The following is a 15,779-nucleotide window of genomic DNA, read 5'->3' on the forward strand; positions in this document are numbered from 1 at the left end:
CATATTACCCTTCAGTTACTTAGAAGTAGCGAACTATTTCAATCAGCTTTCACTAAACCTGCATTCTAATAACATCAACGTTCCATACACCATTTCTTCCTTCGTTTTATGTTCTCCTCGTGTTACTATTTATTGTATCATCTTACTCTTAATCTATCTGATTACCACTTTGTTTTCCGCCGAGCATAACACATCTATGCTACCAACGCTACTCATGCAGGACAAGTAACCGCATCAGATGACCCAGGCCCATTCCCTGACACGCCTACCTTTCCTTCCTAGTGAAACTCCCATCCTTACAAAACAGCTTAACACAGCTCGCACTATCCTATCACACGCCCTCTGCAACGCATTTCCCAGCCTGAGCAATACTAGCACAGGATCAATATCCACCTCAACTTATCGCGAGAATTTTTGTTGTTGAGAGGTCAGTAGCCAAATCACAGCTGCAGTAGCCCCAAAGCCAAGGTGGCGAACAAAGAACTTTGTGATTTGCATCACTGTGGATATCTTTTCGCGTCACCGATTCGTCGACGAAAGGAAAAACGGGGATACTTGTTATCTCACCGTCGACCGAGAAAGTAAACTATCCAGACCGTCGGGGGGGGGGGGGGGGGAGAAGGAATTGAAGAACGGGAAACAAAAACACCGTATCAAACTCGGTATATCCACCAAAATTGCACTTTCCATCTCAAGGCTCCCAGCTAAAGAAAGCTCGTCCCATGTTACATCGTCTGCCAAACTGAATACTTGGCAAGTTCGGAACCGTGCCGTAACATATCGCTTTTCATCGCTACCAGGCTGCATCCTAGTTTACATCAGGGTAGCAATGAGTGTTACTCGAAGACTGCATGAGACTGGGTGTTGCCGATTGGTTCGACGCTCGATCTGTGGTGTCAGGGTTCAACCTGGCTGCGCATACAGGAGGGTGGGAAAGGTGGGAACCATTAGACATTGTCATCTGCTAGTAGATGCCCAATGTAAACAAAATTAGACGCCAATGATGCGAATGGAAATGAGAAACAACAGCAGAGGAAGAACCTCTAGTTAGCAAACCAATGTTAGCACATTCGAGTCCGTCCAACGTCACAGTTGTGCGAAAGTCTATGAACGGTCAACATAGTCACGGACTCGGCTCAGCAAAATCACTTGGCACGTTCATTAATGGACATAATTGATTACACGGGATGTTATCCCAACATTGAAATCTATCTTAACACACTGCAGAATAATGTTCGTACATAGTCATAATCATCCCAACACATCTAATACCATTAACCATACACTCAACCTTACGCCGACCCATCTCCGCAAATTTAATCGCGCAGGTACTTGAGGAGCTGGTCACGCTCCTCAGGGGGCATGGTGCGAAGAACGTCGCGAACACCACGCATACCAGCGTTCTTGTTGGCTCGCAAGATTGAGCTCAGCTCAGAAGCCAGGTTATCAGCCTTGACGGCCTCAATTCTGTCCGTGATGGACTTGCGGTTGGCCTCGTACCACTCAGAAACCTCGCGGTCGTTGTTCTCAAAGTTGATGACACCAGACCAAGACTCGAGGAGCTGCATGTTGCGCTGGCGAGCCTCAGGCTTGGCGGTCTCAGAGCCGGCGTTGGAAGCCACGACGCTGGAGGACATGCGGCGGAGGAGGTACTCCTCGTTGAGACGTCGGCGCAGACGCCAGTAGAAGTAGCGACGAGAGTTGGTCCACTCAAGCTGGTCACGGATGACGCCCTTGGCCTTCATGCGGCCGGCACGGTCGTGAAGGTCAGCGAACTGGAGAGCGATCTGGGAGTAGACAGGCAGGAGCTGCTTCTCGCGGATGGTCATCTTCTTCTTGAGCTCGTCGGCCTGCTCCTTGGGCAGGTCGGCGGTCATCTGCTTCTTAAGAGAGGCATAGACGGGGTCCAAACGAGCCATGGTCTCGAGCTGCTTGTCCTTGCGGTACTTGATACCAACGATACCCTCAGGTTCGAGGACACCACCGCGGGCATCAACATCGGCATACATTTCCATAACGGTAGGGTTGATGGTGGGGTCGACGACGACCCAGGAACCACCACGGAGCTCACCGAAGGGAGGAATGTAGACAAAGATGGGCTGCTCGAACTTGACGAGGGCATCGACGATGTAAGAACCGTACTTGAGAACCTCATTGTACATGTCACGCTGACCACCAGAGAAACCTCTCCAGTTGGCGAGGATCATGAGAGGCAGCTGCTCACCATTGTTGAAGTCATTGATGGCCTGAGCAGTCTTGAAGGCGGAGTTGGGGTACCACACACCACCAGCCTCGTTGGTGACCTGCTCGATGGAGTCGGGGTTGGCGGGATCAGCAGGGGTAATGTTCTCAACGGAGCGGGTCTCGACCGCGATGACACCCATGGGGATACCACCAAGGCGAGCGCGACCAACAACGACGGTGCGGGCCCAGCCGCCGAGAGTCTCGACGAAGGAGTCCTTGTCAAACAGACCGGGCTCGAAGCCGCCGTCCTCGTCAGTGCGGCCACCAATCATCCAGCGCACGTCGTAAGCCTGCTTCTGAGGAGGTGTGTAGACGACATCACGGTCCCAAGCGTCAACGCTGGGGCTGACAGGGATGGGGCTGCCACGCTTCTCGGGGATGAAGGACATCCACTCAACGATCTTGGAGACACCATCGAAGTCGTCGGTACCAGTCATGTGGGACACACCGTTGCGGTACATGATCTGCGTGCCACCAAGTTGAAGGTTGGAAGTGTAGATCTCACGACCAAGAACGTTGTTCAACGCAGGGGCACCAGTGAGGATGATAGGCTGACCCTCAATCTGGACGGCACGCTGTCCGAGACGGACGAGATAGGCACCAATACCTGTTCCGTGTTAGTACATGTCTGAGAATATGGATTACACTTTTACTTACCAACAGAGCGGCAGGTGACCAAAGTGATGGTGAAGATGTCATTGTAGGCCTTGCTGGTGGCACCGGCAATAAGACCAGAGCCTCTCAAGCACTCGACACCGAGACCGTCCTCCGAACCGACAATGGTAACGATCTTGTGGCGCTTCTCGCCGTCCTCGGAGACCTCCTCGGTGATGACGTCCTTCTGGAAGCGCTTCTTGGCCTCGTCATCGAGGTACAGGTACTTGAAGCCGGCATCTTGCTTGTTGGCGTCGTTCCAGGCAACCTTGAAGTAGGGCATAAGCTCGTTGGCGACACCAAGGCGAGCACCAGAGTTGGCAGAGAGGTAGATGCGAGGAATGCCGAGCTTGCGGGCGAGCTCGGTGCACTTGTAGAAGAAGTTGTCTTCCTTGGGACCGAAGCTACCAATCATGTAGGTGATATCGTTGGCAACGACGATGAACTTGCGACCCTTAGGGTACTCAGGAGTCTTAGCATTGAAGATCCAGCCGACCATACCGCAGGTGTTGGTACCAGGCTCGCGGTTGACCTCTTGCAGGTTGTCCTTGTCATCCAGCACGAGCTCGGTGTAGGAGATGCAGTCGCCAGTCTTGGGCTGCTGACCTCCCAGGGCACCGTGCTTCTTGACGGACTGGGACCAGCTGTTCTGGATAGCCTGGCGGAAAAGCTCAGGGAAATCGTAAACATACTGGGTACCCATCAAGTGAGCCTTGTAACGCTTGGGCTGAAGAGGGTTCTTGGTGGCGTAAGGGGTCGAGACGGGCAGCAAGTGCATGGGGCCCTTCTCCTTGGTACCGCCGATGCTGTTGAAGACCCACTCGCCCTTCTCGGACTTACGCTCAGCGTAGATGTCGACATCAACAACGTAGCCAGAGGTGTTGGTGATGATGACACGCAGAGGGTAGGGGACACCAGTCTGGGGGTCGGTGCAAATAATGCGGATCTCAACCTGGGCAACACGAAGGCGCCAAGCACGAGCACCGAAGCGGTCCAAGAAACCCTGGAGGCTGCTCTCGACCTCCGAGGGGTGCAGCTGGAACACAGGAGTGAAGTTGATGAAGATCTGGTTCAAATCAGAGTTGTTGTTGCCAATGATCTCGAGGGCGTCGAAAATGTCGTTGATAACACGGTCAGCTTCGGAGATCAGGTACTCAGCAGTAGGGATCTCATCACGGAGACGGCCAGGTCGGATAACAGCACGAGTGAAGTAGCGCTTGTCACCGTCAACAGCCTTGCCAATACCCTCGTAAACGTGGATGTTCTTGTTCTCTGTGAAGACAGGCTTGATGTGGAACTTGGCAAGACGGCCGAGCTCAAGCTGGAAGGCAAGAGCAGGCTCGCTGTGACGAATGCTGTCATCCTCAACGTACTCAGGGCCACGGAAGGTGTAGTAGCCAGGGTAGGATCCGTCGTTGCGACCACAGATGAACGTGATGCGACGGACGTTGCGAGACAGAAGCTCCTCCTTGAACTGCTCGACAATGGGAACAATGCGAGACAGAATCTCCTGGTCACTCTTGCTCTCGGAGTCACGAACGGCGACGTTGATGACAGCAGAAAGCTCGTCGGTGTCAACCTTGGGGGCAGCAGGCTTGCGCTTGCCGCTCAGGTCCGGAATGAGACCGGGAGTGCTGCGCTTCCTGGCCTTGTCAGACACAGCGAGGGTCTCAAGGGCCTTGGCGAGGAGGTCCTCGGCGTCGTCAAGGTACTTGACAGGGACGATGACACCCTTGCGGTTAGGCTCGGAGTCCCACTTGTGGTTGAGATAGGACATGTCGCTGATGGAGTGGATGCGCTTGAAGTCGAAGGAACCGCCGCTGGGAGTAGCAGGGGAGGAAGGCGCGGCGGACTGCAGAGGCAGGCCGTACTCACTCTGGCCAATCTTGCGGAGAGCGAAATCCCAGGTGCAGAAGAGAGGAGTGTCAGTCTCGTCAGAGTGGTACTCAATCTGCTTAAGGATGTAAGCACGGTAGGCGCGACGAACATAGACCTCAAGAGCGGCGAGGGAGACCCAAGGATCCTCGTGGGCGAAGAAGAGAGTCAGGACGTCAAAGACGGTGTACTTGGAGTCGACAACCTCCTTAATAACGTCCAGGCTAGGCTCACGGTGGTCCCAAGCAGCCTCACCATACCGGGATTCAACAACAGAGGAGCGGAGAATGTGCTCCATCTGGGAGGTACGCTCCTCGAGGGATGGCAGAGAGCACTGGATCATAATCTCACGAGCCTTGAGAGACACCTTGGAGGTTGTGCGAGAAGACTGGAGCTCAGTCAACTGCTGCAGAGCAGGGCGGAGGTACTTGGCAATGTTTCCAACATTGGGCTTGTTAGGGCGGTACTCCTCAAGGATGGCCAAGATGAGGGAGCTCTTGGCGCCAACACGGCTGTGGGACAGAACGGTCTGGACAACCTTGCGAATGTCATCCTTGTTCTGGTCACGCAACTTCAGGATGACACTGTCTTCCTGAGCGCCTTGCCCGGTGAACAAACTCTCAATCTCAATGTAGGATGCAAGAAGGTCCTTGATGACAGTAAGCTCGTGAGCCTTCTGGCCCTCAGCATAGGCGTCGAGGACGGCGGTGAGAGGGTCCAAGGTAGCCTTGAGCTGGGCGGCATCTCCGTCGGCGACGTTGTCGTCGAGGAACTTCTGGAAGGCCTTGGACAGGGACTTGGCAGGGAAGTCTGCGTGACGGGTCTTGGCGCGGTCGACGATCTGCGAAAACTGGCTGTCGAGCTTTTGGGGCATGCGGCTGTGCAAAGCAGCGAACTGAGCGTTCCACTCGCTGAAAGGAAGCTCGGGGTTGCGCAGGACCTCGATCAGCTCCTTGAGGGTAGCAGCCATGATGACGGAGTTGTCGTAACCGTTCAAGATGTTCTTGAGGGTGTTGTGCAGGACAGCGAATCGCTGAGCGGGCTTGGTACCAACGGCAACCGGCTCACCGTAAGTAGGGAGCTGGCCGACGAAGGGCTGGGCCTGCTTGACGCGGCTGGGGTCATCAAGAGCAAGGATACCCAGAATGTCACCGGCCTCAAGGGTGGCTCCCGGCTGCTTGATGAGCTGCACGATACCATCTTCAGAAGCGATGAGAGGCATGTACATCTTCATGACCTCAACCTCAGCGAAGCTCTGGCCAGCTCTGACATGCTCGCCGTTCTCGACGAGGTACTTCACGAGCTTACCAGGGGAAGGGGTGCGCAGCTGAGTGGGGTCGTTCTCCTGCTCGAGCAAGCAGGTCTTACCGTCAACGGACAGACGGGTGGCACCGACCTCCTCCTTCCAGTAGACGCTGTGACTGCGACCATCCAACAGAATCAGGAGACCACCGTCACTGAGGACACGAACGCCGACGGAGCACTTGGAGCCGTTGATGAAGAGGTGGTAGCTGTCAGTGCTGGCACGAGTAGCAGTGAACTTGTAGCGGAAACCCTCGTAGATGAAGTCAATAGCGAAGACGGTCTTGAGGATGTCCTTGGAAGGGACCTGGCCCTTCTCCAAGCTGGTACGGTACTCGGTCATGCAGTCTTCACTGGCAAGATGGGCCTTGGTGACGGCACCGCAAACGACAGCCAGCATGGGGTCAGGACGCTCGGCGGTGAGCTTCTTGGTGATGAGCTCGTCGAGCCAGCCAGTGGTGATGGTGTTGTCCTCGAAGGCCTCAGTCTCCAAAAGCTTGATGAGGTACTCAACCGTCGTCCTGAAGTCACCACGAATGCTCAGTTCCTTCAGGGCAACAACCATGTGCTTCCTGGAGGCAGCACGGTTCTCGCCATAGGCGAAAATGTGACCGAACTGAGAGTCGGAGAAGCTGTGGATACTGGAGGCAGTACTGACGGAGAAGTAACCCCAGACGTTGGAACTACTCCTGAAGTTCAGGTCGTGCATGACACCGTTGGAGGGCTTGAAACCCTCACCAGGGTCCTCGGAGGTGATTCTGCAGGCGGTGGTGTGGCCCTTGGGTCTGGGACGACGCTGGGTCTTCTCGCTACCCTCGAGCTTGAACTCGAAGTCAATCTCGGTAGACGTCTTGGGGTCAACGCCGTACAAGAGACGGATATCACGGATCCTGTGCAGGGGAATACCCATGGCAATCTGGAGCTGAGCGGCGGGCAGGTTGACACCGCTGACCATTTCAGTTGTAGGGTGCTCGACCTGGAGACGGGGGTTCAGCTCGAGGAAGTAGAACTTGTCATCGGCGTGCGAGTAAAGGTACTCGACGGTACCAGCCGAGACGTAACCGACGAGTCTACCCAACCGAACGGCAGCCTCCTCCATGGCCTTGAAGGTGATGTCCTTGGCAATGGTAACGGGAGCCTCCTCGATAATCTTTTGGTGGCGACGCTGGACGGAACAATCTCTACCGAAGAGGGAGATGTTGTTGCCGTACTGATCAGCAAGCAGCTGAACCTCCAAATGTCTCGCGTTGCCAGCCAACTTCATGATGAAAATGGGCGAACCCGGAATTTCGCTAGCGGCAGCCTTGTAAAGTTGCTCGAAGCCGTCTTCGGACAGAGCCTTACGGATACCCTTGCCACCACCACCTTCAGAGGCCTTGATCATGACGGGGAAACCAATCTCCTTGGCCTTCTCGAGACCCTCCTGCCACGAGGTGACGCAGCCCTTGGCGTAGACATCGTCAGCGACGGTGACAATGCCCTTGTTGTCAACCTCGACCTCGGCGACGCCTGTTCCCGACCAGGGGATGCAAGGCACCTCAGCGTGCTGTGCAACGATTGTGGAGGAAATCTTGTCACCAAGAGATCGCATGGCAGATCCTGGGGGTCCAATGAAGACGATTTTCTTGGGGGAGGCGGCGAGGGACTCGGGGAGCTTGGGGTTCTCGGATGCGTGACCCCTGAGAGCAATCTTGTTAGCGACTATTCTTCCAGTTTCCGAGGGCGACGATGCTCACCATCCGGCCCAAACAGCGTGGACGTTCATGCGCTCAGCGATATCAACAATCAGATCTACGTTGGCGTAGTTGTGGTTGTTGGTGCCACCGGGGACTTCGACGTAGTGGTCAGCCATGCGAATGTAATCAGCGTTGGCTGCCAAATCTTCGGGAGTTGCCATGACAGTGAACTGAATGGCTCTCTCGTCACCGAAGGTCTCGTACGCCCATTTCCGGACGGAACGGATCTCCTTGACGGCGGCGATACCGTTGTTGGCAATAAGGACCTGTTTCAACGCTTGTCAGCGATTCCTGCCTACTCCACCACTTTGTTAGGAAAGCCAGGGCTCTACGCACGTTGGTGATGACAGTGTGGCCATCTTGCTGGGCGACAAAGTCCTTAACCTTGGAGGCCGGAGCGTTGGCCAGCTTGTTGCCTCCAATGAAATGGTCGGCGATTTTGTGCTTCTCGGCATATGTCGCCTTGCCGTTAGCTTGAGGCACGGTCCGGCCGGAGCCGTTGGCTGCTGTGATTTCGGTCATGATTGCGGTGTCTGGAGGAGAGGAAATTGCGGGTATCTTAGAAGGTGACCGTCATGAATCGAGGGAGCTCTAGGAGCTTAATTCGGCGATAAGCACGAGTTGGGAGAGTTGCTCGAAGGGGGAAGATTCGAGCGGAAGATTAATTCGTTGATTCTGGCTCTGCAGCAAAACAGAACAGGGTATATGCAGAGCAAATTGTTCGTCGGAGTTGTAGAACAGAGATTGTTCGGGTCTCTACAAAAAGCGAAAAATCGTCATATTAGCCACGAAAACTTTCTTGTTGGGGAAGCAGAGACCACCCGCCGCACTAGGAGGGGGGAATGGGGGGGAACGTCAGGGGTGGTGGAAACGGGTTGTCGCCGCCTGAGTAGCTCTCTTGTTAGGGAGAGCAGGCGGGAGTTGGAACAGGGCAGCTTTTTTTTTTGGAGGGGAGGAAGAAGGTAGTCTAGGCGCGTCCAACACGTACGTACCTGGTTGATTTGGGGAAGCGTTGTAAGACAATTGCTCCCTACTATATCTGTCTTGTGACTAGGACAGTATGTCTATAAAAACAAAGTGTCAGAAAGAGGAGAATGAAAGGGAGAGAGTGGGAAAGAGGAGCAAAAAGAGGAGGAAGTTGTCAAGACGGAGAGGGAGTTTCGTGGTGTTATTGTATTCGGGGAGAAATGGCTTTGGGTGAGGTGGACTGCTGGTGGACTGCTAAAATTATGGACTTTGACAAGGAGTAAACGGGAGTTCCGGGGGGTGTGAGAATGGCAGAAAGAAGGGGGGGCGAGCGAGTGACTTGGAGACCAGGCGGTTAGGAGCAGGGGGAGATGTCGCGATGTTAGGTACCTTTTTCTGGAGATGTAGGTATATCGGGACGGGACAAAAAAAATATGGAGACCAGGAAGAGAGTGAGTGAGTAAGATAAGCAGCGATTGGGGGCGGGTAATGTTGAGGGCGTAGTGCAGCAAAGGAGCTATAAGCAGTAAGATGCCGTACTGGAGTATGTAAACGGTAATTAAATATCCCTCGACACTGCCGCCAGCCGGGGAGGCCTTTTTTTTCGACTTCTTGCCTTCGAATAAACAGAGGAAGATGGTTCGGAGGGAGCACTGGAAATAAGTTACAGCGACGACAACGTCGGGCAGGGAAGACGAGAAAGAGAGGAAGAAGTTGCTGGGACGCGCCTGGTTGGAAGGAGCAACTGCGGCAAGGCTGGCTGTTATATTCAGTTCACGATGCTTCCGTAGAAGGGACGTGTGTTGTTGGTTTAGATGGCGCCTTCTTTTTTTTTTTTTTTTTTTTTTTTCCTTCGTCCTTACCGTTCTTACCGTTCTTACTCCCCTCTGCCAATGCACCTGCCGCGGGACGGGCTTGAGACGGGGGGGAAGGGTACATCTGGCGCCCGATCGAAGTACTTGCATCGGGCCCTTTTGGTAGGTACCGACGGCAAGTACCTACTTCCACCGGGCGACGGACTCCTCCCACCGACACCCAAGATCACCGTCTTCAGCCAAAACTCCCACACGCATCGCCATTATTTGAGACCAGACCAGCCGAAAGAGTCCCGCCCCTGCTTATGCTATGCTTCCTCCTACCTCTGTGCGACTGCTCTGTTCTGGCACTACGGTCCCAAGTTATGTGTAAGAGCATCGAGTGCTCGGCAACAGGAGCTTGGCCCAGTCTGTGTGTACGGCAGCTCTGTACAAGCGTTTACTCAAGGGCCTCGAAGGCCTCAAAGGCCGACGCCCAAGCCAGGTCCTATCATCAGGTCCTCACACTCGCAGCTCTGGTAATGCATTGTTACGGTCCTTTCTCCAGCAGTAGCCTGTCTGTACATTCATTCATTCATCCATCCATCCATCCATCCATTATCCCCTCCCTCAACCAATGGCCGGGGTGTTGGGGAAGCTCCTATTTCCAAGGGTGGGCGTGGGCTTTGGGCGTGGGCGTGGCGGACCAGCGGGCTGCAACAGTCCTGGTCCATGTCTCACAAGTTCCCCCTCCACCCTCAACTCCAAAGCTTCTGGCTTTCCAGCTCTTTGCCTTGCATTGCCTTGCCTTACCATAAGGCCCTAAACCAATCTCGGTGCTGGGTTGGGGTTAAGTTGCCAATATTGTCATCTCCCCCCAAATGTCTCCTGCTACCGGGACATGCCAGCTCCGAATGGGAGCCACCAAGACAATCGACTCTGACAGAAAGAAAAAGAGGGAAAGAAAAAAAAGTTGAGAGGGAACAAACGTCAGCCTGCAGAACAGACCCCCCTCTTCCTCGACGCCCCCCTCTATCCCTTGGTCCACCAGGAAAGATACATCAGCCGGCGCCAGGGACTGGCCGGGATCTCAGGTACCGATCCCATAGGGTCGGGTACGTACCTCATTAAGTAGCACGCGGGCCTTGCCTTCCAGGGGGACTCTCTGCTGGAATTTTTTTCTGATTTGACCATCACTGACCACAAAGGTGCCAACCTTGCCAATCAAAGCTCGTTCTTTGCAGGTTCGGGAGATCCACCTGCAGTCTTCGGGACGTTATCGATAGCCAAAGCTCCCTCTCTGTTTCTTCTTTCCCATTCCCTTTTTTGATTTTCCTTGGGGGGAAGGAAGCTACCCGCCCCGCGCCTCAACTTTTCGTCACCGCCAACCAGAGCAAGCCAACAGCTAATTAGCTATGATGCCACCTCAACTTACTTTGGTCTTGTGCTTCATGTTTCCCTTTTCGCGTCGTTCTTCAATAATACTCTTCCAGATTGGGACACCGCTACTAAAGACTGTCTAATGACCCTCTTGACAAGATGTATCTGTCACAGCTACAGATAGGTACCTCTATCTGTTTTGGTGGATGACTTGGTGAGCCACACACACGCCTTGCCACCACCGAACCCCGACCGGCCCTTCACCCCAGCAATGTCCGACGCCGCCAGAGACAGGCGCACATTGTTCTCACTACCACACTGTTACACACTGACACCGCATCGCCGACCGTTAGACACCGATCGTCATCGTGGTGGAATTACACCCAGACCCGACATCCACAGGTCAGAACCCCCGACCCAGCGGCCAGGAGACCCGGAGAGAGGAGGCCATGCGCACATCGCAGTTTCCCTCCTTATTGGCATCCCATCTTCATCGGCCCCGAGATCTCTCCAATCCCGGCACTGGCCACTGGCTGGCACACCTGATCAAGGCCCCTTCAAGTTTCGTCACCTTTGCTCCATCGGTAGCCCCTCCAGACCAAACCCGATCGCGTAGGCGGTCAGCCAGGTGTCTCCAGGGGTGCAAGCCTCAACAACCTACTACGTAGTAACCATGGTCTCGCTTACGCACCTCTAAACCGCCTAGCCTCGCCGATTCTCCGTCCGGGGACAACCACCAGCTTCCGCTAGTCCCTCATCAGGCTCACCTTGGGATCCCGTCAAACGCAATTGCCCTGTCCCAAAGCCGGGGCGAGGAACGCTGAACAATGAACCATGAGCGTCGATCCCAAGCCAGAAAGCCAACAGCCAGCGTATCGACCAGGCCCAGTGCCCCATCCCATTGGCCCTGACCGGCGCTGGAACGAATACCTACCCAACTGCACTGTCTCAACCACTTGTGTCTCAGACAGGACACTCTGAGTGAACCACGCCAAAGTCTCTTTTTTTTTATTTTTTATCGCTACCACCTGCATTCCCCCAGAGTCCAATGTCTTGCGAGGGGTCGTCATTCGAACCGTTTCATTCCATGATTAAGAACCCAACTAGAAGGGACCAGCCTGATAAGGGGAGAGGGGGAAGGCCAAGCCCGGCGAGACCAGACCAGCGATTCGATCTTGGACGATGCTTGGCTGACAATGATGCCAGGCTGTTTATTTCCCTCGCACAAGATCCACGATGGCGACGGCTTGTCCATCTCCTTTCCCCCAACAATTGGGATTTTGGGTCATAATTTGGGGGTCCCCTTCGATGGGCCCCTTCCAGAAATGCCAGGGGCATCGGCTGAGCCAATAGGAGCCTAACCAAAATAAACAGCTCCCCCACTCAAAGAGAAAAAAACACAGCCGTAGCAGAAAAAAAATCGCCAACCAGCTCCCGACCCAGAAAAAATGAATCTCCACCCGCAGATCCCCAACATCTTGTCCGTCCATATGCGGAGCCCGTGCAACGGTGCAGCAGCAACAATAACAACACATTGGGCCTGCAGCCAACGACATGAACCACCGCAATAATGAGACTTCTGCTGCGGGCAAACGCCAACCGCTTTCTGAGTAGTAGTAACTGTTAGTGGTAGTACCCCTTTCTCTTCCCCCAACTTTGCCAATTTGGGGCCCTCAACCCTGTCTCTAAGCTCAACTACGGATACAGAGTTCTTCGCGCTAATTTGTTTTCTCTGCAGCCTGGACGTACTCGTGCTATTGCTGCTGCCACTACCGCCGCTCCGAGGCCGAAACATCCCTTCTCCCATCATGTCGATTACGCCGAGGTCACCAATCTTTGGTCAACTCCAAAGGACTGACCCACAACATATGTTCACGGCAATGCATCCACCAGCTTTGTTGACATTACGCAGACTTCCGTTCGTCCATTTCCCACCATTCTCAAAGTTCTGTCCCATCACATCCCCAACTTTACGTATGAAGATGCCCTGGAGCGAAGAAATCGATGAGCTTTGGCCCCCAGGTCGTCCCGTCCTCGGTATCTCCTATAGATAGCGGATGCTACGCTAGCTCCCTACAGATTTGCACTTACACGCACTAAAGACGGGGCGAGTAGATCCGATCCTGTCAAAGCTGGAGACCCTCTGCGTGTAATCTGATGCGCCCACTTCAATCCGTCATCCATCGTCCCGGACGACAGCTGATGGACGACGTATTTGACTAGGACGGTGCCCACCCCTGAATATAACTAGAGCTAGGGACTAAAGTGCGCTCAACTCGCCAGAGGGGTCCGACGGCCTTTTTGCCCCTAAGAATAGTCAGGCTCCCTCTTATCTTCCTGACCTGTGACACCGATTTACGGTGCTACCTCCGGTGAGCATAACTGTCTCCCACAGTTATTCGTGTCAACGGGCGGTTTATGGATCGTGATCCACTCCTGATGGATATATGACGGAAGGGAAACCTTCCTTGCCTACAAATACGACCTTCTTCCCGTGCCATGAAGTCTACAGGTCTTCTGCCCCCACTTCCATGTGAACGAGCCGCGTGGAGCCGTGCCTGCAGCAAGCAGGACGACTGTCGACCGCATCGTGTCTCGAGCGCCCCTAAACGCCGGTCTTAGCTTGTTCTTCCCATCCGAACTTCCCATGCGGGCGCGTGCGTTCGTGGAGTCGGCCTGTTTGAGACCGCAGCTGCACAACAGCTTTAGCCAGACCATTTGGGTCTTGCCAGATGATATGGCCTGTGGCAAGACGGAGCTCAGGACTTGGCCCGAGACTCGGACGGGTGCTCTTGTCCCCCACCCTCCGCTCCTCCCTGCCGTTTGATCAAAGATGTTTAGAGATAGAACATGGGATTGCCGCAAGCCGCCACTTGGTCTTGGAGTTGGCATCCTCTGACATACGGACACCGATGATGGGCTGATGGGCTCTCATGGAACGTCAGCCTCTACCTGAGAATTCGGATAAGAGGCGTATGAAACAATCAGTCAGGCCCGCTGACGTGGTCCCGGTTCCTGCATGTTGCCAAGATGGGGTACCACTAGCAGCGGTCTTGTCGGCCTGTTACAAGCAGATCCTATTCTTAGATTGTTCTACGGTTGGCGGTTCGGAGCCGATGAGTCCATCTCCGCGTCGAGTCGCAAGTGATGGGCGTGTTGGTCCAGCAACGTCGATTCCATGAGATTTCTTGTTGTGTAGTGAGACTCCACGTGGATCTAGGGAATTGTGAACTTTTGTGCCCATTAAGCTGCAACGTGTTTCGTTCTAGTTGGCCTTGTAAGCATGAAATAGTTCGTAGAGACTTATACCGTTGGCAGCTCGGCCGATAGGAATGCTTGCTTCAGCGTGATACTGTTTGCGTGATACTATTTATGTCAAACACCCTACCAAAATAACAAAGAAATCAGTTTCTGTATTCGTCAATCTCTCAAGGCCTTCAACGCACATGAGGCTTCCCGTCTAATACGGGTATAGTCAATGTCCCGGCAAGTTCCGCGTTAAATTTGACTTCTTGCTGTGCCTCCATCCCGACTCTGCATGATGCCAACCAACCTTGCAACGCCGAAACACCTCTGCTTCTCCAATTGCCTAGTAAATAAACTTCGTGGGGGGTATAATAATTTGGATGATGTTACATTTGGCATGTACTGCTTAGAGACTTTTCAGATCTCATCACCCCTGGATTTTGAAAGGTTGGTTTAGATCTTTGTTCTCTGTTATCGATTGGCATTCGACTCGTCTGTGGCTGCTTGATCTTGACACACCTGAGAGAACGAGATAGACAGATTTGATTCAAGGTAAGTGGATAGTTGTGTCTCTTGAATGTTACGACTTTCGAGTCAGCTACCAGGTTTGAGTCTCGTGTGGATGTGGTATTGGTGACTGTGGTTAAGTCCCGAGATGTTTACTCCTCTTCTATCTAGACCAAACTCTACTATTATTATTATTATTTTTCAATATCAGTTTAAGACAAGTGTGGCATTCATATTTCTTCAATTCTTGTGGTGAAGAGAGAGTGTGGTTGCTACCCATACTAATTGCTCAACTTCGCGATGTCGAACTTTACGAGACATATCGATGGAAAAGAGGTGTATTTCAAACTGTAGATGCGAGTAGAAAAAATTGAGTTTCTCGATTCGCGTAGGCGGAGTTTTTTTCAACTCGTCAGTCACGCATATCAACTCCATATTTCTGAATGATTCTGTCAAGAATCAGAAGATACGTGATGTTAAAACCCGACGGATCAGTTTTACCGTTTTTATCACACAAACATTTTCATATCAAAATTTCTGGAAACTCTGGGCTGTGAAAGCTTTCTTGCTCTCTGCTACTGTTGTCCTTTTGTATGCCAGGTGTCACATACTATGAAACTGATAGATTCAAATGATCTTATAAAGGCCATTAGTGTAGAAGCCCTGAAAGTTCAAGACACATTGAGACCGGAGATGAAGGCAGTCTCCTATCAAACTCTTTCCTCACCTCCTCCGTCAGTATCAGGGGAGAGGAATGAGACAACTCGACATACATCAGGATGTACGTTGGAGACCGGGGATGAAGGCAATCACAACTTAAACCCCTACCTGACCACTTAATTCGGTACCTACCAGAGACACCTCTGATATGACTCCCCGCGTAAGTGCGTTACGTCATCGGGCTACTTCATCTTAGGAGATTCAAGGTACTTAAAAGGCCTGAGACGACTCAACATACGTCAGGATGCACGTTGATTCATTCTCTTTCCTACAGTTGAATCTTGGGTTATCAAATGTGGATGATGTCAGGTAAAAGCCTCCAAAGAACCAGGTTGCTTGGGTAAATCTCTCCCTG

General features: G+C 53.2%; 2 protein-coding genes across 2 annotated transcripts; one reads left to right on the top strand and one right to left on the bottom strand.

Moving 5' to 3' along the window:
* Window positions 1-1,316: 1,316 nt before the first annotated feature.
* On the bottom strand, window positions 1,317-8,333 carry CTRU02_213237 (acetyl-carboxylase; the record flags this gene model as incomplete). The annotated part of the gene is made up of 4 exons (XM_036730852.1): window positions 1,317-2,851; window positions 2,902-7,754; window positions 7,812-8,077; window positions 8,148-8,333. The coding sequence occupies 4 exons, from the start codon at window positions 8,331-8,333 to the stop codon at window positions 1,317-1,319; spliced, it is 6,840 nt and encodes a 2,279-aa protein (XP_036577382.1).
* A 3,067-nt stretch (window positions 8,334-11,400) lies between these two features.
* CTRU02_213238 (uncharacterized protein) lies at window positions 11,401-11,619 on the top strand (the record flags this gene model as incomplete). Its single annotated transcript, XM_036730853.1, has 1 exon — window positions 11,401-11,619. One exon carries the CDS (start codon window positions 11,401-11,403, stop codon window positions 11,617-11,619), a length of 219 nt encoding a protein of 72 aa, XP_036577383.1.
* Window positions 11,620-15,779: the final 4,160 nt, after the last annotated feature.

Source organism: Colletotrichum truncatum, assembly GCF_014235925.2.
Source record: "Colletotrichum truncatum strain CMES1059 chromosome Unknown Contig_0009, whole genome shotgun sequence".
NCBI lineage: Eukaryota > Fungi > Ascomycota > Sordariomycetes > Glomerellales > Glomerellaceae > Colletotrichum > Colletotrichum truncatum.